At 32.8% G+C, this 25359-nt stretch overlaps 2 protein-coding genes across 2 annotated transcripts in view; one reads left to right on the top strand and one right to left on the bottom strand.

Moving 5' to 3' along the window:
• LOC117240599 (paired box protein Pax-6-like) overlaps positions 1 to 25359 on the top strand; it is a 148817-nt gene that overhangs the window by 102539 nt on the left and 20919 nt on the right.
• Positions 4614 to 8197, bottom strand: LOC117240600 (RNA polymerase II degradation factor 1-like). Its single transcript, XM_033506611.1, has 3 exons — positions 7744 to 8197; positions 6650 to 7141; positions 4614 to 5229 (listed from the first exon to the last, which is right to left on the bottom strand). The coding sequence occupies exons 1-3, from the start codon at positions 7747 to 7749 to the stop codon at positions 4786 to 4788; spliced, it is 942 nt and encodes a 313-aa protein (XP_033362502.1). The 5' UTR covers positions 7750 to 8197; the 3' UTR covers positions 4614 to 4785.

The following is a 25359-nucleotide window of genomic DNA, read 5'->3' as shown; positions in this document are numbered from 1 at the left end:
ATTTATATTATTATTATGATATACGTAAAACCAAAAACACTGAGTTTCAAATCTATACATATTAAACAAATTTGTAGAAAAATAAATTAATTGTAATTAATATATTTATATGATGTAATTTTATATAGCGTAATGTGATGCACAATTTAATACATTCTGTTATTTTCACGCAAGTGTAGTAGTTTTGTTTCCTGTCGCGATAATCATCAGTTACGCAACGGATGTTTGCGTGTTGAATTTCACAGTAGAACATTGTTGTTCACGATGCAAGGGTAGATTTATCTGATTGAATATAGTAATCGACAATGCAGCTGCATATCTTTCTCTGTTTCAGGGCTGATTTAACGAGATTAATCTGCTTGAAAATAATTTACTCAAGAAGTATAGTATTACAGTTTGCATAATCATCATGTTAGGGGATGTTTAATGTAGATAAGGATATTACAGAAACGACTCTTTCAGTTCGATTAATATGATTTTCATAAAATTGCTGAATCCATAGCAAAGGCTTAATATGTATGTATATATGTATATATTTATATTCTAAGAACAAAATTGAAAAATCTTAATATTAAAACTTATCTTCATAAAATGTTTGAAAAGTAAGAAAATTTAATTCGTCTCATAAATTTAATAATTATGTATGGGAAGTGTGTAAGTAGGTACATATTAAAATTTAATAATTGAAGTATTAGAAGTTTAATTGTTAGACTTTCCAAGTAAAATAGATAAGTTTACTTACTTTAGAAATATTAGATAGAAGATAAATATTAAAAATACAATTGCCAATAATTGCCAATCTATCTGTAAATTTATACAATATAGTATACATATATAGGTATGTCTATTCATAATATATGTATTACCCGATAAGAAATAGCAAGAATAATAAAAAAGATTAAAATTAGTAAATATTATATTGAATATTAAAGTCTAATGCTAAAATTGAATATTAAAATTCTATACTCTTTTAACATTTGTATATACTATAATAATTCTATTTTATTATCAACTCGTTAAATATCTAAAAATTCTTAAATTACAAAAGTCAAAATGGCTAAGGCTCAAAAACACAATGCTATAATAGATTCGCTTGAAATATAAACAAATCACAGACAAAGGACAAATTTCATCACGCGCACGAGGCGACTTTGACCTCAGACTTAATTTACAACACGGTGGTAATCTCGCGCGGAAGACCAGTTATTTAAAATCTCCTCGCCCGCAATTATTCTCCACACAATAAGCGACAGCCCTAAATGCGCAACACTTTCGCTCTCACTTTGTGTGTTTTCTCTTTCTCTTCCTCTTTCTGCTTTCCCATCTTTTTTCTGTTAAAAATAACACCTCCAGATGAAAACGAGGAGACAGAAAGAGAGAGAGGAAGAGAGGGAGAGAGGGAGAGGAAGAGAAAGACCGTCGCGACACAGTAGGGGAGTGAAAAGTGGCGGAGGTTACTTCCGGAAAAATTAATATCTCGTGGGAAGGACGGTGCACCGGCTGTTAGCTCAAGTGCAGACCTGGCAAGAGTAGAGGGAACCAGACGGAAAACTTTGTTTTCCAAAGCAACTTCTAGCGATGGCCTCAAATATGTCGCAGGAAGTGTGCAGAATGGAACATTCACCGAATAGATTCAATCCCTCTATAAATAGCTTGAAAACAAGAAGCGGTACTTTTTCAAGTATATTCGAACTCTCTATAAATACTTTGAGAGATAAAATAGATACTTGCAAATAGAGTGGAATACTGCTGAAATAGGTTTGAAAATTTACGTGCACCTTATCAGAAATTCTCCATCCGCTTAAAATTATTTTTCTCGGCTATCATTCTTAGATATGTGGTTACAGGTATAAACGTTGAAACAGAATTTATAGGAATCCCGTTAAATTGATTAAAAGCAATTAATTCCGTGATTCTCATAATTCGATTGCTACTGGGAAGGAATTCGATGCATTCGAATATTAAAATACACTTCAACATTTGGAAATTCAAAAATCCCAAAATTTGGAAATTTGAAAATTTGAAAGGTTGAAACTTTGACAATTCGTGAGTTTAAAATCTCGGGTGCTCGAAAATTTGAAAATTTCAACATCCTACAATTCCGAAATGTCGATACCCAAAATTCTAAAATTTGAAGATTTCAAAATTCCAAAATTCCCAAATACGAAAACTTGGTAATTTGTTAAAACATCGATGTAATCTTAAACAAATTCTCAAAACTTACAAATATGCAGATGCTGGAACAAAATAGTATGTCTCTTAGGGATATAGATACCTAATACTAATAGTAATCCGAACTCTATGAAAGGATCCTTTGCTATTAGTACACGTTAAACTTGATCCCATCACTAACAACTATTCGCCTCCCTTTTGTGGTTTTGCTCTTTGTTCTCAGGGATAACTCTGAGAATAGATATTTTTCGAGGAGCGTCGAGTTTAGGAGTATCCCAAAGAAACTCTGGCTCACGGAATTCACGAGCTTTCAAACGACCGCACAACTCTCTCTCTCTCTCTCTCTCTCTCTCTCTCATCGACTGGGGTTGGTTTGGTCTTTAAGATCAGTTTAATTGGTCTTGACCGCTTGACCGGAGTAATTGGCCGATCCGAAATTCGGTTTCGAAACTAGCTGCTGGTTGAATCTTGAGGCCATTTGAAGGCGTCCTCAAAATCTCTTTGTTCTCAACGAAACGAGAAACCGTATTTAATGTTTGGAAAAGTTCGAGGAATTGGAGTTCGGTTCGATTGTTTCAATATGGATTGTTAAAGATAAGTTTGACGATAGTCTTATGATTTTTAATGCGCATGGGTAATTAATTAGTAATTAATATGTAGTATCAATTACCTAACACACCTATATTTCCCGATATAGGAAAGATAATATAATATTGCATACCGTTCAAACGTATGTATTCATATTACAGAAATGTTTATAAACTAAAACCTTGTTACTTTGGCGATCAAATATTTTTATGATAGAAGCTTATGTGATACATCGCTTATCAGAAATTGTGCGTAGTTTGTCTTTCTTCTGTTCGGATAGAACATTGCGTTATATCGCCTAAAAACGTACATTTTCTATCTTTCTTTTTCACAATTTAACTACATAATTTCTTCTAAATGAGTAACCCAAGTACCATCTCGTCAAAATAATATGCAACAAATGTTACCAATTTACTAAATCAAAATTAACACATATCGATAATTAGATCATTGCTAATTTATGAAAATAACTTTTATAGAAAATACTATCAATATACATCAATAAACAAACCATTGCTAATTAATTCAAAAAAAAAGCATAAATCGTTTCTAATTCTTAACAAATGTTATCGGTCTAATAAACGAAAAAGCAATATATACATATCTAGTCATTGTTATCCAAACAACGGAAAACCGACTCTCTCCTCCCTTTTTTCAATTTTACCGCGGCCAGGAAGTAGGAGAAGGGAAGAAAGAAGAGAACTGGCCGCGGTGGTTGCGGGATATGATGAAAAGCATGGAATGGCGAGGAGAAGGGCGAGGGAGGGGGGAACATTTTGGTGGGTTGGAACGTGGCTGTAGAATTTCAGGAGAATCCTGACGAGGGATTGGCTGTGTCGGAGTGAACTTATGAAACGGCCAACCCCGGTAGAGTCGAGCGAGATATTAAATTTCTGGAATTTTGCGGTTAGGCGCGTCTACATGCCGACGGGTCTGCCACCAACACATCCGCGTTTCTGTGCTCGTGTCCACGTGCCGTGGCTAAGAAAATTCTTTCACAGGATTTCTCCCATTACCATCTCGATACCCCCTGTCTCCGCATAGTTATTCAATATGCTTGTATTGGTACGTAATATGGCTCGGATAAAGGCGGTTCGTTTGATTTCTGATTTTAATTGTTGCTAGCTAGTTAAGATTCGCAGCGTAGTTAACTCTAAGCGATTGATGTTTTGCTTGATTATGTAAAAAAAACCTATATTTCTGAATTGATACGGTTGATTGTAGAACCTGAAATTGAAGAAATTAATTATCAAGTGCTATGTGCTTATAGTATTTAAGAATGACGTTAATGTTAAGTCTGAATCATCGAGGAAATCTTCTCAAATTTCTTTCTTCACTCTACTACTTTACTCTTCGATTCGATATCTTCTCATCTTTAATATTTGTCAAAGACATCAATCTTTCTTTCAAATACACGATACCAATAATCAACGTACACAAAGATCCAATATTCAATATTTACAAATTCATACTTTTATGAATATAACTAAAGAAATGTATCGAATTTAAACAGAGATTTGTTTCTCAAAGTGCCTTATATGTGAATTATTGCACATTCAAATTTCCTATACTGAAACTAAGCATAATCATCCGTAGTCTAGAAATGGGTCGTTTAAAGGTCACGTTGATCAACTCGAAAAGCAGAAAAGAACGATGATGTTGCAAATACTATTCTTTAAATTTAGAATTTACTATTATTTATATCACTACCTTTGCAATAAATGAACTTATGAAAGTCATTTGTTCCTTGAGAATTAAATATAAAATATGTAATGATATTGAGGAATCGACAAAAAGCAGAGTTGATCAGTTTGCTTCCTGAGAAATTCAAATAACAATTACTCATTGCTCGTTAACGTCGTCTTTATTGTTTCCGCAAGTAACTTAAAATACGATCCATATCTCGTATGTACGTAACATTTACAATTCTCTTAAAACTACTTTCAAATTAGGGCGCTCATGGTCCTCGTCAACTTACAATTACGCATAAATCCATTAAATCCACAAGTAAGTCCTCTAATTGACCTACGGTAAGGTCAAAAAGTATCTAGAGTCGCTTGGTCCAGTGTAAGCAGCATAAGATCCACTGCCCAATGGAAGTACTCCAGCAGGATTATCGTATTGATACTGTACTTGTGTAGCAACCGGTTGAATTTCTAATTTTTGCGGTTTCGATTCGGCTGGTGTTGCGATCGGTGTAACTGGAGCGACAGACACTTGCAGTCCAGCTGGCACGATTTGCAATTTTTGGAGAGGAGCGTAGGCGTAGATGGGTCCACGGAGTGGTTCCACGTTTTCAGCACGAATCTTAGCGAAGTACTTCATGGCTTCGATGTTCTGGCGGCTGACGTAGCGGACTCGTTGAAGACGGCCATCGGGTAAGGCTACGTAGTACTCGCCAGATTGCTGCGGCTGTTGTTCATCTACTTCTTCGTCATCGAGCTCGTTCACGGAGTTGACGGGCTCGGACTGATAAAGTGGAAAAATAGGAATAGAATTAGATTTATATAGGATACAACCGAAAAAGAAATGATTCTTTATGTAAAAGTAATGAATCAAAATATGATCTTCTCCGATAAACGAACAAATAACCTTCTTCCAAAAATCATATGCGGAATTTAAAAACTACAAAATTTTCCAGCCTAAAAATGTTATTAAGAATCTGAAAACTAAATGACTTCCTACTTTAAAAATATTATTAAAAATCTGTGAATTAATCTGCAAAAATCCTAACAATAAGATTTCTATTATTCCTATTTAAAAAATTCTTCTAAAAGTTCTAAGAATTTTTCTTATAGTCAAAAAAAAAAAAAAAGAAACTCCAGCAACAATACCAATTTCATATATATTCTCGCTGCACCCGCTAAAACGAGCAAAGTAAAGAAGGCTCCACAAAGAGAACGGAAGAGACGCTTAAATTTCATCGACGTTGAAACATCGTGTTACGTATTATCAGACTTGTTATCGTCTTATTTGGTACAACGAAGGAGAAGAAAAGAAGATTGGGAAAGTGCAGGGCCGTTTGGCACAAGGCTACACGAGAAACACAACGCGAGGTTTCCACGGAATTTTAAATCGCGTCAGGGAATCGTTCGCTCCTGTCTTTCCCTGGGTTCCTTTCTGTCTCGTTCTCCTTTTTCGGCCGTCTTAACAACATTAGTATTCTACTCATCGTTTACTTTCGATCGCTGTGCAGGCACGCGTGTGCCCCTACCAAATTCAAAGGCGGCGTGATACAATCCGTGATGCAGTGATCCGTGATTTCAGTTCCTCCGATCATTCTCGTTATCATTCTTTCGATTGAACGTTTTCGAAAATTCCGACGATAACTTAATTGTCTCCTTTTAGATCGATTTATTACTGTGTTTGAGATGTTTTATGTGGATTGACGAACTGATTCGACATTTTCGAAACCAATTTTCTTTTAAAACTATGGCTATGATTTGTAATAACACTAATTTCGAATATAATTTTCTTATTAAAAATTAACAAAATGTGGCCTAGGTTGTTGTGTTTGAAAAGTTCAATAGCTTCGAATATTTTCAAAGTAATTGTTATAATATAATTATTAGACTGTAAATGTTTATAGAAATTCATATTTTTATTAACACGATTTAAAAAATGAAATCTAAATAGAGATTTGTTTCTTTTACTGAATATTGCAATGTGCGCTTTGCGTTATATATTAGACACTTATGTGTATACAAATCATATTTTGATCTTAGACAATTATTTGTGGCAATGCAATATAGAAAATCCTAATATTCATCGCTAAACCTATAATAGTATTAAACATGAAATAAAGAGAATTCAAAACGAAATTCTCTTATCTCAAACTCACTGGTACCATACTTAAATATCAAAAGAATCCAAATTATAATTCTCTTACCTCAGACTCAGTGACACTAGCAACCGTATCTACTTCAGTAGTATCTGGCACTTCCGTAGTAGTAGTTTCCTGTGGTGGTCCATACTGTTGTTGAGGAACCGCAGGTGGCCCATATTGTGATTGAGGAACACTAGGAGCTCCATATTGCTGTTGAGGAGCAGCAGGTGCTCCGTATTGCTGCTGCGGTGCACTAGGAGCTCCATATTGCTGTTGAGGAGCAGCAGGTGCGCCATATTGCTGTTGAGGAGCAGCAGGTGCGCCATATTGCTGTTGAGGTGCGCTAGGTGCTCCGTATTGTCTCTGAGGTTCTCTTGGGGGAAGATTGAAGGCTGGTCCAGGTGACCTCCATCCAGAAGGTGCATAAGGTGCGCTAGCAACAGTGGTGGTTTCTTCCTGCTGTCTGGCGAAGTAGAATTGCCTTTGTTGTTGAGGACGGTATCTTGGTGGTTCTGCCATCACCGTGGCGGTCAGAAGAACGAAAGCGACGAAGAGCTGTTTTTAAGAGTGAAATATTAAATTAATAGTGTCCTTCCAATCGAAATCTACTATCTTTGTTCATTTTACTTGGCGCCCAATATTGTTCGAAAAGAAACAACTTTTTTGGTTTAAAAATATGGCTCTTACAAATAGAAATTTAAATAACCACTTTTGAAATGTCCAATAAGACGCAAAACTACGTATCTAATTTTACGATCAAATAAATTTTTGTGGCAAAAAATTGATTATTAAATTTCAAAGTTGCTTGTCCTGAATTTTTCTCAAAGTCTATAATTATTTTTTGTTAATAGACAGTAGTAGTACATATCTACAATCAATCATAAAAGTATCAAATTAGTACTATTAAAAAATTTCTCTTTATTCCAATTACATATCTTTAAGAACTAAATTTTAACAAACTTTAAATATATTAAATTAAAATTAATGTAAAAAAAGCTTCTCCGATACTTAAGAACTTGCTGTTGGATAATTGAACGTATATATAATATATGTATTATTTCGAAAACTGTTCAAGTAAAATTTGAAATTTCTGATGTTTGTAATAAAGTGATTGCGAATTTGTTCTTTGAAGATATCACGCTAATTGTAAGAAGTACCTTCATTGTGGTGCTAGTAAGTTGCTCGGTTGAACTGTCGAGTTGACTGATTTCCAAAGTGGACGAGCTGGATTATATACACTGAGTCTCGTATGCGCACTGCATGTTTAAAAAGAATTATGCCAGTTTGCCATCGAGTGACATTGACCTCTTAAAACACTGATGAATCCTCCATCATTGTTGGCTCACCATCCGGTCGCGTCTTACCTTCGTTTATTTCGGCGTTTCGAGACACGTACTCAATGAACACCACATTTCGTTTATTCGAACTTTGTTACCTTCTTTCTCGAATTAAATTTACTTCTTGTTCATCTTAGTTTCTACCATAGTAAGCGAGTGGAGGTATAATAAGGTTTAGAGTGATTTCGATCGTTGACTATTCTCTTAACCTTTGGGCTAATTCATACATTCAATTATCTTATTACTAGATTACTAGACTGCGCATTTTTGTCCATTTATTGGAAATTTAAAGCTGAAAAAATGCATAGAATGTACATAATACACAAAATGTATATAAAAAAATAAGTATATATATATATATGTATATAAGAATATAAGTAATAAATACATAAAATATCTAAAATACAGTACTTGTTATACCGCTTAATAAGTGAAACAAACATCAGTCTATGTATATATATGTATATATAGATATATATAACATTTAATAACACGCTGCAGTTCTAATTCAAAAACGACATTCGGCAGCTATCAAATTTCTAATCGTACTTCGAAGACAATTCCCTATAAATAAAAAAAAATCCCTTAAATATTCCCCTGTACGTACAATCAAGTTAATAACGTACGACAGCAGAATAACATTCAACAGTAAAATTTAGTAAACGTATCGGTATCAAAACGGTCATCATGATATTTTTAATCTAAATCGAGAAATCCCACATATGCTAATCATCACAAATTTCTAAGTCTCATTCTTATTCTACGAGTCGTCATCTGAATCAGCAAGAATTTATCATTCATTGTCCATGGCCGATTCTTGTACATCGACGAAAGAACATCGATTACGTCGAATCACAGATCGTACATAGAAACCTGAAGTAAACATGATAAAATTATGCATTGAAAGTACTAAATTATCGTTAATTCGTAATTAGTAAATAGAGCTTGTGCTTTGTTCTTTTTTTAGCTACTCTCTCTTTCGTAACTTACGGCCGCTTTCTGCGTGTATGTGTGAGTGTAGTATACAATTTTCTAGTACCTATACAATACACGACAGAATCACGACAGAATGTTACATTTGCGTTAGAATATTTTTATTACAATATTTTATATTTAAGGAACATATGTAAATATTCATAAATGACTCCTGTATATAGAATTTACAAGATACATATTTACAAATATTCCGATCACGATTTATTTAAACAGTTAATTATCCATTACTTATACTAATAAATTTTGATATTCAACAAGACCATATTTACCACTTACTATGTACGAGTACCAAGGTACTTAAGATGGCTACTTTTTTCCTAAATTTTCAATTTACTATTTTTTACTGAATATATGTTTGCGATAAATGTCTCGTAATTTCCATATATGCATATTTCCAAGTTGGCTTCAAATTTTGTCAATATGTGTTAATGAAATATTAAAATGTTTCATGGGCCTCGTATACTATGAACATACACGTTACACATTTTCCACGTTAACGGTTCAAATAATAGTTAACGAAAGTTGAGGAATGTTATTTTATAATTGTTAAAGTAACAGTACGTGTTCGCCAATGGCTAATAATATAACGCGACGTTAAATAAAAAAATAACGACGTTCAATAAATTGAAAAAAAAAGCTTTCGTGAGCACTGTATGTGTAATATGTACGCAATGTTCACAGAAAGTATTTACACACTATTGTGTTTATTATAGCATTTATATACTAACTAATTAGATTCCAGTAAATTAAATTTCATGTTATTTAGTAAGTACTTCCTTTCATATGACAACGAAAAATTGATACTGTGGAAATGAAACGCATCTGCTAGAAAAACGTTCCATTGAAAAATAAGCGTAGGTACATATATATGGATATGTATGTATGTACAAATACTTTTTGCAATCACTATATATAATACATCTAATATACAATTCGTGTGTATCGTGAATCGACATCGATTATGTGACGATTACGTCGATTTAATATTAAAGCAGGCGACGAATCGATGACGGCACGCTCCAGGCGTCATTTTAATTGATTCTTCGCACGCAGGACGCGTGACTATGATTTTCGCACTAATAAATTCAGTGGTGAACTCGATCCTCGAGCAGCATCAGAGAAAAGAAGGATGAAGAGAACGTGCACGGCGATATCAGGGTCGAGCGTGCGTTCATCCTCTAGAATTTATAATGACAGATACAATTCTGTCAGCAAGTGATTCATGCGACAATTCGCAAAAGAATCTCATGGTCGACGCCAGACGCCGTTAAATTTGATCCGCAAATTTCGAACACGACCAAATTCCTAATCGAATTTTTCACAACAAAGGTTGAATTATTACGCAATCAACGAAAATAGAATTTTATCAGATTTTCAGTGTTTTTTATTCTGTGTACGTTTTATCTGTGGTTAAATTTAATTTTGGTTGCCTATATATTTATGAGTTTTACAATTGTAAGTATATACACTGCAGAATTTGTGATCGAATTTTTAAAAATGATGGTCGAATTTTTACATAATGAGTAGAAATAAAATTTTATCAATTAATTGTTTTCTTCCTTTCGATCTTGTGACTTATGTAAGTATGTTATATCTAGATTGGGTTTGTTGAGTTTAATTAATTAGTTATCTACAAATTTTTATTTCCTCACTTTTTGTTTTGATCTTCTACTTGTAATTGATATTATTTTTTAATTTCTCATAAATTAATTTTGCAAATTTGAATTCTAACATATTTCGAAGCAATGAATTGAAAATAACGACAAGAGGCAGCTAAACATAAGTCGTTTCTTCCTATCAGATTTAACAAACAAATAAATGTATATAATGTATAAACGTGTGTACATGTATAAACCGATATCTACAGCAGAGTACTTACTTATCATAATATTTAATAAATTAAATAAATTTCTATTTAGATTCCATTTCCTTAATTTCATTCATGAATATAAAATTCTATAAATGTCGGCAGTCTAATTATTATTTTACATATAAAAACTTGTGTATTATATTTTGCGTATAATGTCTGTGTAAAAATATATAAAATATTCAAAGTAAAATGCTTATTATAGTATTTATTAGATGAAGTAAATTCCCATTTAAATTCCATTTCTTTAGTTTCACTCATAAAAATATATTATAAAATTGCATAAATATCCGTCATCTACCAATAACACTAACCTTACCCTTACTTTTGCACCGTTATGAGAATTCGCGTATCATCCGAAGATTTAAGCCTTTACGAACAAACGTATTTTCGCATTAGCCGTAAATAAGCTGAGTTGCGTATGTTAACGCCAAGCTCTTTTGCTGCTCTTCAGACCTTCAAAATATCAGGAAAATTTCTAGGATATTTATTAATGCCTCTGTCAAACGTTTCTTAAGTAAAATGTTAATAGGTTTTTTAGGAAAAATAACAATTTCGCTTCCAAGAAATTCGCGAATGTAATTTCGCCCGGGGTGTAAACGACCCAGGTTGCCTATGGAGGGTTAACATAAAATCATCAGAAAGTACGAATCGGTAACCGTGACTCGCGGAATGTGGCAATGTCGAAGGGCGATCTCATAAGAGAGAAAAGGGAGAGTCTGGCAGCGAACAGAGATGAATATAGAAGAGAAGGAAAGGATAGCAAGTAGGGGCAAGCGGAGGGGTGGTCTGGCTAAAGCAAATTATTCACACTCAAATGACTCCATTTCAATATCGGACCGAGGCTCAGGGACAAAAGAAGGGCGAGATGCCTGTCTCCCTTCTGCTTTCGCTTTGCCAGTGCCTGATACCTTTGCCTGCAGCCTGCAGGCTTAACTCTCCTTTTTTTTTATCCCTCTCGCTCTCTCTTTTGCTGTTTTTTTCGTGCCTCCATCTTTGTCTTCGGTTCTAAACCTCTTCTTTTCGCTCATTTTTCTGTACGCTATTCCACTACACCTCTGTGTGTGAACGTGTCTATACATCGAGCATATAATAGGGAGAAAGTAAGAGACGAGAAAACTGCTCGAATCCACGTTAAATGCAAGATAAATCGCCATGATGAGTATCCTTGACCTTTTATGAGTTGGAGTTAATGATAGAGGTAGATTAAGATTGATAAAATTGATAGAATAGTTAGTGCTGGTAATGCATTGTGAAACAATGAGTAGATTGCGGATTTTTATGCGTTTATGGAAAATTTGAAGATGCAAATATACACAAAATTCGCATAAAAAGCAGTTTAAAAATGGAATATACAAAATACCCAGAATAAAGTACTCTCTATAATATTTGATAGGTAGAATATCCTACATAGATTCTATATTACCAATTATATTGATAAAAATATGAATTTATGTAAATTTTTATATCTATATGTAAATTTCGCAAGCTCGCGGTTCCAAAATGATGAGTGTGAATTATAATGTTCACGAAACATTACGCCGGAAGAAAGTTCAACGCGCTGTTAAAAACACAATCGAAACTCCAAGGAGCACAGGTACATGATAATAATAAAATAATAATAAAACTCCAAAATCTAAAATTTTATGTACGTACCTATATGTATGATGGTAAACTTTCTGAATTATTAAAATATTACACTTGTACACTTTAATAACATTTGTGTCACATCTACGTTTCCCTTGTCTAAATTATAGTCTGCAATCTTTCTAACATGGTTTGTGTCATATAAAGAGCACAAGGGAAAAATATGATGTCAGATTTTTATAAAGAACCAATTTCTAAATTCACCGCAGTATCGATCAGTTAGTTTTCAGATTAAATATACATATGTTGAGTATTTCAAAAATATTAATTGTGTGTAAGTATGTATTCGTGTATCCCTTTCAACTATGTCATACTGAAAGTGACATCAAATTCAGAAAGTTGATAAAAATTAATTTATCATTCTGTTTCTGTGCAATCTTCACGTACTATCTATGTATCTTAAGTGTTTTGCTTCATTTTTCTTTTATAAAAAAAATTTTAAACCGGTCCATGTAATGATCAGAGATGGATCGACAAATAACTTTTTCAGACCCTATACACTTTTCATGGCATTCAAATTGAACGAATTGCTTGGATATGACGAAATAGGAATATCTTTCAGTAAAATCCGTGATGTTATGGAGTAATAAATTAATTTGTATAGGCACGAACATCTACGTATTAAATAATAATTTGGGTAGCCAAAGACAATTTGTTTTTTTGATTTAGCGTCGTAAATAAAAGAATGAAATTTTTATACATGCTTCTACTACGATGGCTAATAAACTGTACTTACATGTTTTCAATATTTAAAAGTTTAAAAAACACGTATTTCATTTACCGAATACTCAATGTGTTCTATCCTATCCGAAAATATGTAATGGCTCATAAAGTATTCGTACATTTCATATAATTGCGGACGTCTTTTATGAACATATTATATATGTTATACTTTCCTATTTTGAATACTTTAACACATATTATGTGCTTAAGACTTACAGTGGCTATTTATACTGTAAATACTAATTTTTTAGTTAATATAAGTTGGTAGTGAATACTTTGTAACTTCTATATATATTTTTAGAATGAACTCAAATTTTGCCAATATAATCATGGCAGTCGTGTCTCATTATAGTTAGCTAAGCTTAACATTATTATATTAGCATTATTATAGCTAATGTTTTGTATAATATCCAAAATATACATATAAAGATATTCTATGGTAGACGTACGAATACTTTTATCAGTCATTGTACATACTACACAGTATAAACGTGAATCTCACATGGAATGAAACAGTAACGCGTGAATCCTCTAGTTACGGTAACGAAAGGGGTTGAAAAGTAGTATAGGGGTCAAAAAAGCGATAGCCGAAAGCGACAAAGCTGAGTGTAAAGAAGAAAAGAAAAAAGAGAAGAAAGCCAAGAGAAGAGAGTCTGTCCAGGGCCAAGCCACGTAATCGAATATATTTAAGCGCGGGAGGGACGTTTGTGCGGATTCTCGGCTTACAGGAACCCCATACCGAAGCAACGTCTGCGAGTAAACTGGATTAATCGTCTATGAAGGGAGACTGTAACCCCTGCCGCATTCGTTTGCAATCAGATCCCCATGGGGAATTCGAAACAACGCGTCTATGTTGCGCTCAAGCTTTGTTTTCGTTTGTTACTGTTATATAAGGGATGAAAATATACAGAGATACTTCTCATTCGAAGTTAGGTTCAAATTTGGTGAGATTTAAATTGAGAACTGTAAGGCGATAGCGAAGAAAAGGGAACTATATTATTTTCACAAAATAGTTTGACATTTAGTTATCTTAAATAACGTACATACTAATTTTTAAATTAGATATATGTCGAATTGTAACGATTGATCTTTATAATCATAATATGTCAATATGAAGGCTACAAAGGAATAATATGTATAGCAAGTCACATTTTTATAGAGGATTAATTTCTAAACTATACATTATCAAACTATGTTTGTTATTTAATTTTGAGTTCATATATACACATATTAGACATTTTAACACAACATATCGACATAAATTCCAATGAAATACAGTATTCTGCAATATTCTAACGCAAATCAATTTCATCAAAATTATACTACAGGGTATTCCATTTTAATCTATAAACGCAATTATCTCTCCGAATTGTTCGTCATTTGAAAAATGTCACAAATAGATGTTGTTCTGTTTCGAGGAGGAAGTAATTTAATGTAGTTAGATTTTTTGTAGGTGGATACGTGAAGGACATATTGTAATATCGTAAAATAATTTGAACTAGAGGTCGGTTGAAATTAGAAAAAACCGTGTGCGTCGTCTTTCTGTGGTTCGTTTACATTTAAGAGCGCCTATGTGACTAAAGTCACCTAGTTCTTACAGAGATATAAGAAAAACAACAAACAACGTTAGAGCAGAAGGACGATTTCGTGTTTCAAGGAGGGATGAGTATGCGAGAGGTCAGAGTATGCGAGTCGAAAAGTATGTGTTGCGAGAGTCAGAGTTGATCGAGACATCGAAGAGTAGAGTTGAAAGAGTTGATCGAGACATCGAAGAGTAGAGTTGAAAGAGTTGATCGAGACATCGAAGAGTAGAGTTGAAAGAGTTGATCGAGACGTCGGAGAGTAGAGTTGAGAGAATTGATCGAGTTGTAGAGTTGTTAGAGTTGTTAGTAAGAAAGAGAGAGAGAGAGAGTGTTAGGTTCGTTGTGACGAGAGTTGCCAAATAACTGTAAAGTTATTTGGGATAGATACGAGTATCGCATTTAGTTTCAGTTAAACAAACATCGTTTTCTGTCCAATTAACACTTGTATATTCAATTCAATATTAATAAATTGTAAGTAATCGGGAAAAAATTTATATCCTAACTTTCCGATATTACAATATGAAGGTCAATGTTATTTTTTTAAATAATATTATACAATCTTATAATAGATTTTACAAAAGAAAAGTTAAAATGTATGTTATAAAGTCACGATTTTCCGAGATAAGTAGGTAAATATCTTTTTATGGAGAATCCTGAGATGAATCGATCGATACATTAAAAATTGTACGATTGCATTTGAAAGAATAATGTTGACTTTCGTATATGCTTGATGCACTCACTTACAAAAAAGCTAAACATCTCCATTAAGCAGTTACAAACATTATGGCTGCTCGAAACAGAATAAATTCCGTTTATAACGCTTTGGTTTCGAATAACGAAAAATTTAAGGAGATTTATAGAGTAACCTGCGACACCCTGTATTACAGATGCCCATTAAAGTATTCGAACATTTATGGAGATTTTTCACGAATATACAGAATATCCCAAAATAAGTGGGAAATATTTGGGAGGTGGTTTCGGTACATCGAAAGAATACAAAAAATTTCATATAGACACATGTTCTATTTGACTTTATTTTCGAATTATAGAGAATTGTACACCAAGACACCAGCAACAATTTAGACTATATGGAACAGGAATAATGAGGAATAATTTAATTAGAATAATAAATGATAATTTAATCTAAATTTTATATAATCTATTTCTCCTAAGTAATAGATTAACAGACAAATCTGTACCGTTTATACACGATGATACTTTACCGTATCTTAGCCGAATTTCTACACAATTTCGTCTCTGGTAAGACGTCTACGAGCTTACAATTCAGATGCGGGAAGGTCATTTCGAAAGTATCTTATGAAAGCAAGCAGATATAATTTGCCGAAAATGAAATTCGGCATGACTAGGGAACAATATCAAATAGGATATATGTTTATACGAAGTTTCTTTATTGTTTAGATTTGTTGAAGTCATCCATAAAATATTTCCCATATATTCTGAAATATCCTGTATTATATGTTATTATACGAAATATTTAAAAATTTCATTAACAAAATATTTAGTATAAATATGTGTACATGTACATATTATATTTCGCAGAATTCACAAAAGTATTTAAACAGCCAATTAACTAATTAACACTTATTATAAAAACAAGCACATGTTTAATATAATTCAAGCTGTATACTAATTTTTTATTCAATATACATTTGCAATATAATATGTATTTATAATTTCTATATTCATTTTCTCATCGGTTTCAAATTTGACCTATATAGATAATTATATAAATAGTCATAACAGTGTCTCGTTATAATACTAATGAAATTTCAAAATGTATTACTTATACTTACAAGATGTTCTATGGTAAATGTTCAAATACCCTCGTCATTCACTGTATATACAGGGTGGTTGGTAACTGGTGGTACAAGCGGAAAGAGGGTGATTCTACGCGAAAAAAGAATTCGACAATATAGAATAAAAATTTTTCGTTTGAGGCTTTGTTTTCGAGAAAATCGACTTTGAATTTTCGCTCGGTACGCGTGCGGTACGTTATAACGGATCTCACTGTAGATCGTTGTCTCGATGGAAAAATTAAAAAAAAAAATTTTTTTTAATTTTTTATTCTATTTTTTCAATTTCTTTTTTCGCGTAGAATCATCCCCTTTCCGCTTGTGCCACCACTTACCAACCACCCTGTATATATAGGTATCGAACACCGAACAATGGTCAGTGCACGCAAAAATTAACAGAAAGTGTATTAATATCCACGTAGACAAAAATCACGCATCAAACAGAGAAGGTTCCGTGATGAAACACATTGTTTGCTACTCAACAGCACCTGACATGACTTCTAATTACTGTTTCACCTTTTGATCGATGACACGAGTCAGTCTAGCCAAGCACGTTCTTCCCTTCTTTCGCCTCTACTCCCACTGTTTTTTGAATCCATGCAGGCTAAATTCGCAGGCGTAAAGATTCACGATCACTGTTTCACAAGTGACCGTTGTCGATAACGATTGCAATGACATAATCATCAAATTCTGTAGCTGCTATGTGCAAGGAAGGAGCCTGAATATTTCACGTGTATTAACTCTTAACTTGTATCAATGGATCATTGGGCGCCATAATTAATCCAAGCTAAAAATTATTTAATTTTGAAATTTTTAATTTAGTTTCATTTTATCAGGAATCTTTATCGCGGAGAATTGTTAGATAAAATTCAATACTCTAAATTTTAGTAGTCTGACATAAATAATTATGTGCAGACATCTATAATCCAACGACACTGAAGAATTAAAATCGCTCGTTTGAACAATAACACAACCAAAATTTGCAGTTTTTGAGGTAGCAGTACCTTTACGAGTTCAGTCCTGCAAGCGAGTTTTTAACATTTCTTGATATTTTTCTTTCAGTTTTGTTATCCTTCAAATGTTTCTATATGACCTAAAATGAAATTACAATTTAATAAATACCACAATATACATGATGTTTAAATAATTTGGTTTTAGTAATAGATATATTTGTATTATATAATATTACTTTTTTCGTGTACTTCATACCATTCATGAATAAGGTATTTCAAAATTTGAAAAAAGGATATCTAGGTTAATTAGTTCAATGACGGTATGATAAACATCGAGTATGAAAACGTGTTTCTTATCCCGATGCAAACGAACACGTACCACCCTCGCGTTCTGAAGTTGCTAGAGCGAGACCACCGGTCGATGGTCGATTTTATTTGGCGATGCAGCCCCTGGGACGAATCAAGGGGATGTATAACGATAGAGAAATTGTTTGGCTACCAGTTGCGTGCTCCCAAAAGGCTCGTTTTGCAAGTCGTAAACGAATTAGGGCTTTTCAACGCGGCCATTCATCCCAACCAGAGAAGAGATCACCCTTGGTCATTGATTTACATCGCGGTTAACGGGGTGGCTCCAATACAAATTGCTCTGTGTAGCACTCCGGTCAATTGCTTTTAAGCTTTGACCAATGTAATTTAACGTTTCCGATTCTGATTTTGAGGTGTTAATTGCGTGTGATTCTTGTTGACGATTTGGTTTGGATATGTGTAATTGAGGAAAATGGGAAATTGAGGTTCGTTCTTAATTGATATCGAAATTAAGAATTCTTTTTGGTATATTTTGTGAATATAATTGAATATAATTGATCTAATTGATACGTTAACTCTAAAATGTATGAGTTATTCATAAAAATTAAAAAATTTTGAAATTACCAATTTATATCGAAACATATAATACTGGTAGTGTGAATTTATTATGATAATAAATTGTATGTATGTATGTATCGAATATCATAATGAAGTACGTGTCAAATACACATAATGTGTAAGTTGCAAATGGCAACGTTATGCATTTGAAGGTTACCGTGTTTAGTGATGGCATCAAGCTCGATATGTACTTATAAATCCGAATAAAATCCAATACGCAAGGCTTCATAGACTTCGAATCAAAAATTATAATAGTTCATTCATTATGCTTGCCAAGTATTCGATCTTCACAGGCTAGTTTCGAATCTTGAAACGAGTACTTACAACTTTCGAAAACCTAATTAAAGCTGTTTCGATATTCGCACGAATGGAATCTTTTGCAAATAGCAATCGAATTACTAAAGTCAGAAAGACATTACTATTTTACTGAATTTTTCCAACAAATTTAAGAAAATCCTGTAAAATTATAGACAATAGACAGGATTTCTGTACTTCTTATTCGAACGTTTACACTTGCAAATATTTAAGAACAATAGCCGAGAGACATAATTTTGATCAAATGGAAAATTTCTACTAAAACACTCGTGAAGTTCCTGATCTATTCGAGCAGCTGATCTATTCGATTCTACTTGGATGTACCTTTTTTTATTTGGCAAAATACTTATAAAGCATTCGAATCAAGTCCTACTTGTGACATATTTACGCATATCCCTACTCATGATCCTTATGATTCTGTTTCAACTGCCGTTTCACAACTTATATCAAGGTATAGTTAAGCTCCGTTTATGCAGCTAAAGCTTCTCCTGCGATCCATAGTTTCCTCGGAGCTTTTGTCGCAATCTCGGTAACCCCACGCTTTTCGCTAGTTCGCAGACTGGTTCGGTTATAATTCGTACAGCTCGCGTAACAGTCAGGACAATCGCTTGATTAGAGAGAAATTAATTCCAAGAATCAGGTCTGCGAAATTGGCACCCCCGATGGCAAACTTTTGTGAAAGACACACAGTATTCGTTTGTCCACGATCAAAATTTTTCTTTTGTACGTCATCCGAAAAAGGTTATCACCAAACTAAAATTAGAAAAAATTCGACATCAGCGCTCCTTGAACGAAAATTTTGACGTAATCGTAAACGGACGAATACTGTTTGTTTTTTATACAAATTTGCACTTGGCAACTTCATAAATTTTTCGGAATCGTTTGCTTGCAAATACGATGCCGCGGTTAAAAATCGGTGATAGTCGTTCTGGATCCCCTGCTCTGTTCGCCATTGAAGATGCTCATTTACTTAGAAAATGCCTTCCTTAGATTCTTGCGATATTCTTCATTATTAATAGTTCGTAGTGTTTTTATTTTTTAAATATTTATTTTTTTTTTTTTTTTTAGATAGTATATTTTATTCTGAGGTGTCATATGTACTGTATAAATTTGATTAGTACTATATAATAAAGTTATATAGAAAAGTATAAAAAAGAAAGCTAATATAAGAGAGAATAATCGGGAACTTAATATTAGAACTAATATTTATGCGATAAATTCTATTCTTAATGGATGAATAGTTTTTTGTGGACATACAGTGATGAATTACATGCTATTTAATCTAGTTTACTCATATTAGACGTTATAAATTAATATCAATTTATAATATTATTTAACACGATTAAAAATCGAGTAAAGATCAAGATAAGCTAGTAAAAAGAAGAAGAAACTAGGAAAATAAAAGAAAAATAGTAAGAAACAGAGGTAAAAAAAAACTAGGATTAGGTAATGTTAAGAGGAAAAGAGTAATAAAAATGTGGAAAAGTAAATAATAATTATTAAAAATAATAATAAATGAATATATATGAATAAGACGAATACAGAATATACTGTACGTACATTCCAGCTTCTTTTCCAGGAATACTAGAAAGCTGCGAAATAATAAAATAGCTTTTCAAAATTATTTTTCTATAGTCTTCTGATACATAAATCACCAATATCAAAATACTTCGTTATATTTCAAGACAAAACATATATTTAAGGAACAAAATACATATCAAAAGTAAAAACACAATATGAATAAAACAAAGGATAAAAGAAGAGTAACAAGATAAGGAAACATAATAGATATATTATGTACGAGTAAGAGAAAAATAGGATGTCGATCTTACGACAAAAGAAGAGAAGAGAAGAGAAGAGAAGAAAAGAAAAGAGAGAAAAGGGAAAGAGAAAAGAAGGGAAGGTAAAAGGTGAGGAGAGGAGGTGAGAAGGGAAGAGGAGATCGAAAAGGAGGATGCCGTGAAGGGGTAACAGGAAAGGGCGGTTGGGAGTTTGAAGACGAAACTTGCAAAAGTACATCGCGACTCAAAAAGCCGGAAGTAATCGCGCAGCGCGAATCTATGTTATCATCGGCTGATTTCACGGCATTTAGTGACTGCCGAAGATTTCGGTGGCCCGAAAGATACAAAAGATCGTTACTTTCTAATTACATAGTGGTTGGATTACGAGACTCTCGAGTACGAGGAAGGAAAATCTAATTCGACATAGTATATACTCGTTAATCGACGCAACTAAATTGACACTTTTCGCTGTCTGAGCAATATTAGAACGATTGTTCCGCTTCGTTGTTCAATGTTCTGTCGAAGTAGGGTAGGATACGTAAAAGTTGAATTTCATTATAGTGATAATAGTGATACAATTGCATTGGATTTTTAAGTAGTTTTGCAAAATTTAAAGGTACAATTATGCACAATTCAAAGGCACATTGGAAGGTACAAAAGTGCATATTATAACATATGCAAATATATAAAATACCGAAGATAAACCGTCTATCTACATATTATGGCATTTGGAGAATGAAACAAATTTCTGCCTAAGCTCGATTTCTTTCGATGTATTCGTAAAAATTTGAATTTGCATAAACATCAGCGTCTAGATATAATGAATGAAGAACACGTAACGCATAAATTACGTTTCCTATATATTACTTCATTTTGAGACTAAACACGTGCTTTTCATTTATTTAATACTTTGAAAGATGCCGTCATAATATTAAAATATCGAAGATATTAAAGTATTTCTTTTTGTTATAAAGTAAAATAAAAATTTAAAAATCAACAACATTATTCGCATTATACTTTTTTCCTGTGATCTTCAAATAATAATAATAATATGAATATTTGTGAAGAGAAAAAACCGTTTTATTTCAATCAAATTACAATATCACTGAAACGTAAATTTATATTTTCTCATTAGTACCTAAAATTAAAGAATTACAAAACAACTGAAAAATTGTCAATTTTTTAACTATTAAAAGTTTTTAAACTTTTACATTTTATTAATATTTATATATATATCATATATATTATATTATGATATATAAACATGTACAAAATTTAACAAACTTAAAAGGCAATTTATATTTTTTTTAATATAATAATAATAATAATGATAATAATAATAGTCGCCTCACGATTTTCTCCTATTATGATCTTGTCTCGAGTATAGGCATTTTTCTTATTTCCTATTCTAAATATTCTTTTGTCTCTCCGTTATTTTTAACATTGTATAAAATAATATATTGCTCCTCTTTAGTTATTCTCAATATCACACGGTATTCAGTTGTAATCTACACGCTGAATACTGCATTTGTACAATATATATTCTTTAGTTTTCAATTCGTAGTTATTGCATATCGCACATTGCATCGTTTCCCTAATCCTACAGATATATCATATTTCTACTACTTGAGTTAACCTTTACCCTGCCAGCTAATGTAAGCTGCACTATCATCCTTATCATATGTATCAGCTTTTCTGTTAAAATAAAAATATTAAAAAAAGGAGTATTTCTAAGTACATGTTATACAATTATATGTTATATATATCCAAATACTTTTATTTTTGTTAAATAAGATCATTCTTGCTATATATTTTTTATTTTTTGCAATTAATGTTCGCAAACAAACGGAGAAAAATCGATGAGAGTTTCGATGCATATATTAAAAATTTCAACGATTAACCCGTAATGGCGAATAGGTAAACAAAGTAGGAGAAACAATTACAAAGGTGGAAATGTCGCGGCCAATCCTAACGAGCTAACGACAATTAGCACGTTGCTACAAGAAGAGGATACTAAAAGGGAGTCAGAGAGATAGAGAGGGGCACGTTTAAGCGGAAGGAGTTTGGCAATCGATCAACACAGTGTGAACAGACGACGGCGAGGTTGGTGAGATGGCTGGAGAACGTGCACAAGGGAACGAGGAACAGAGGCGAGTCGACGGAAAGGAAAATATTGGAAACTCCATTAGGAGTGGTGCAACCAGCCGTGCACCGGAATACATAAGCAGCTCTTCCATCGGCAGCAAACGAAGGGGAGAGAATAAACGTCGGGAGAAGGAGAAAGAAACCAACAGGCTACAGAGGTTATTACGCGATTCATTTGAAACCTTTCATTTTTCGTTCTGCTCTCCCCTACTTCGACCGTGTTTCCGTTTCTTTTCCAGATGAAACGCGTTTTCAATCGGTTTTCATTCGGTCTTCCTCCTTCCTTTTTTCACTTTCTTTTAGTTTTCTTCTAATATTGATTTAGACTGATGGGAATATAGGAGATTTGAATGAGGACACCAAGTTTAGTTGTCGAGTGCTTGGACCGTCTTTTCGATTTGTATAAAGTAGAAATGAATACTCAATAATGCATACTCTTAACTTGTTAATATTTTTATATTAACCCTCCCAATGTTGTACTGGCGCAACACATATTTTATAAATGTGTGAAATTTTGCCACTGATTAACATTTTTTTTTCACAAAGCTCTTTTCACGTTTTTCTAACTACCCTTCCGTTTACACAAATTCACATTATAAAATTGACATTTGCGGTAAGATCACCACGTATGTTCCTTCTTGCATTCATCGCATTCTTAAATATTTGAATAATTTTTAAAAAATCTTCTGAAATTTTCGATCGTTCGCTGAGCCGTTAAGAAAGTCTACTTCTACAGCCATTACAAACAATTCTAGATGTACAGATCCCTCGAAATCTCTACGCTTCAAATTGAAATACAGAAAGTCTTTCTCTTACATCAACAGTATAAAAACAAACGTAAGAATCAAATAGGTATGTATACGAAGATTAAACGAAAAAAGGTTAAAAAGATCTTGTTACGTTTGGTAAGTTGCCCTTTAATTGTTCTCTTACGCGTGCGTAAACATATGCATAAAACACATGCGTGTCTCATTCATTTGAATGGATCTATAAAGTTATAGTCTATTTGTATTCATACGACAGCACCATAAACACTGCTATGTAACATGTTCATTGAACGTACAGTGTACAACAGAATAGACGATTTCGCATTTCTTTCCAACCATTTAACATTAGCTGTCGCTCGTTCACAGTCCTTCATATTTGCTTCTTTGTCATGAAAATATTATGACGATAACATTACAAACATGAATGAGAACGTTACACAGCGCTCATTTGACTACGTGTTAGTGTTTTAACCTTTTGACTGTGTAATGAGCGGGTAAACAATTCAGAATGGATGATTTAGAAAATATAATGACTCGCATTAACCCATTAGTTAACATAATTTCTATTTGGAGATTATAAAAAGAAATTTGTATAAATTTCATAAAATCAATGGTAATCCCCAAATGGATACACTTTTTAATTCAAAAGACATATAGGAACTTAATCACGAAAGTATTCGAATATTACACACCTTTTGTGAATATATTATATGCGTTATACAAGACATTTTAAAATTTCATTAACACTTTTTTAACTAATCTGTACAGTTCCATATTTCTATCAACACAACTGAAGAAATAGGACCTGAGTAGAATTTGCGTTCGTCAAATATGTACTATAACGAGCACTATACTTTAGTTATTTTATACATTTTTGCATTTTTGTGCCTTATATTTAATTTTTTATTTTTAACCTCTTAGGCACGGTTGAATTTTGTGCGGGGCTATTTCTCTATACGGTAGAGCTAGACGCGAATTACGCGTAAACGGTACAGCACTGTAATGTGTAACGGATAATGCTGTTCTCTACGCAAGCACATTGGAATGAAGTTTTTGGTAATTAAATTATAATTTTTCTTAAAAATATGACGCATACACTTTAACTTTAATAATTTACTTTAATAATTAATAATACAATTGAGTGTGATATATTTTAAAGCACGGTACGACACATAAACCCACGTCACAATTTTCACACTCATAGCGTGATAGTGTTTTTCAACTTGCTTTTCGTTTTCTATTTTGAAGCGACATTTTGAGCTTAAAGATTCTAAAAAATTATAAGAATACGGATCGGCATGTTAAAAAGACCATCTAATAATGGTACATTTATTTTAACGAAAAGCAGCAATTGATATCTGACACTGGCGTATCAAAAACAAAGACTATATATTCTGTCGGTATATTGTTAACACTGTCATAAAAAGTTGCGAAGACAAAAAAGGTGTGAAGCAAGGCAAATGAAATTGATCATTTAGTTCAAACGGTGAGCGAATGAGTCAGTAGAATGAGCCACCATAGTGGCGCGTCGTAATATAAGATAACATCCGCGAAAGCCACTATAGTGACGCATCGTGCCTAAGAGGTTAAATATCCTGTAAATGTACAAAAACCCGTAGTATAATAATAACAACCAATTATTACAATTATGCTGGTAAAATTTAAAACAAATCTACATATCTGCATATATAGAAATTACAAGATATTTGGTCTAATTATAATGATATACATAGTTCACGAAAATCACAAAAATATTTAAACAATCACACATTCAGTGAGACCATTTTTAACAATTATACGCTAAAGATGATTGTTTATGCTGTATTCTAATTTTTTTGTTAAATACACATATACTAAAAGTACAAATGAGTTCTTCCCGGCAATAAAACTTCCATTTTACACAAAAATCGGAAAGAGTTCA

The sequence above is a fragment of the Bombus vosnesenskii genome, unplaced genomic scaffold (assembly GCF_011952255.1).
Source record: "Bombus vosnesenskii isolate JDL3184/JDL3185 unplaced genomic scaffold, Bvos_JDL3184-5_v1.1 scf7180000014816, whole genome shotgun sequence".
In the NCBI taxonomy this organism is placed as follows: domain Eukaryota; kingdom Metazoa; phylum Arthropoda; class Insecta; order Hymenoptera; family Apidae; genus Bombus; species Bombus vosnesenskii.
The sequence above is the reverse complement of the archived record's forward strand: the minus strand, read 5'-3'. Positions and strand labels throughout refer to the sequence as shown.

What these genes read in the sequence shown, in the direction of transcription:
- LOC117240600 (XM_033506611.1), bottom strand. An exon ending in CTAGTGTCACTGAGTCTGAG is followed by an intron (nt 5,230 to 6,649) that starts GTAAGAGAATTA and finishes CCACTTTATCAG; the next exon opens with TCCGAGCCCGTCAACTCCGT.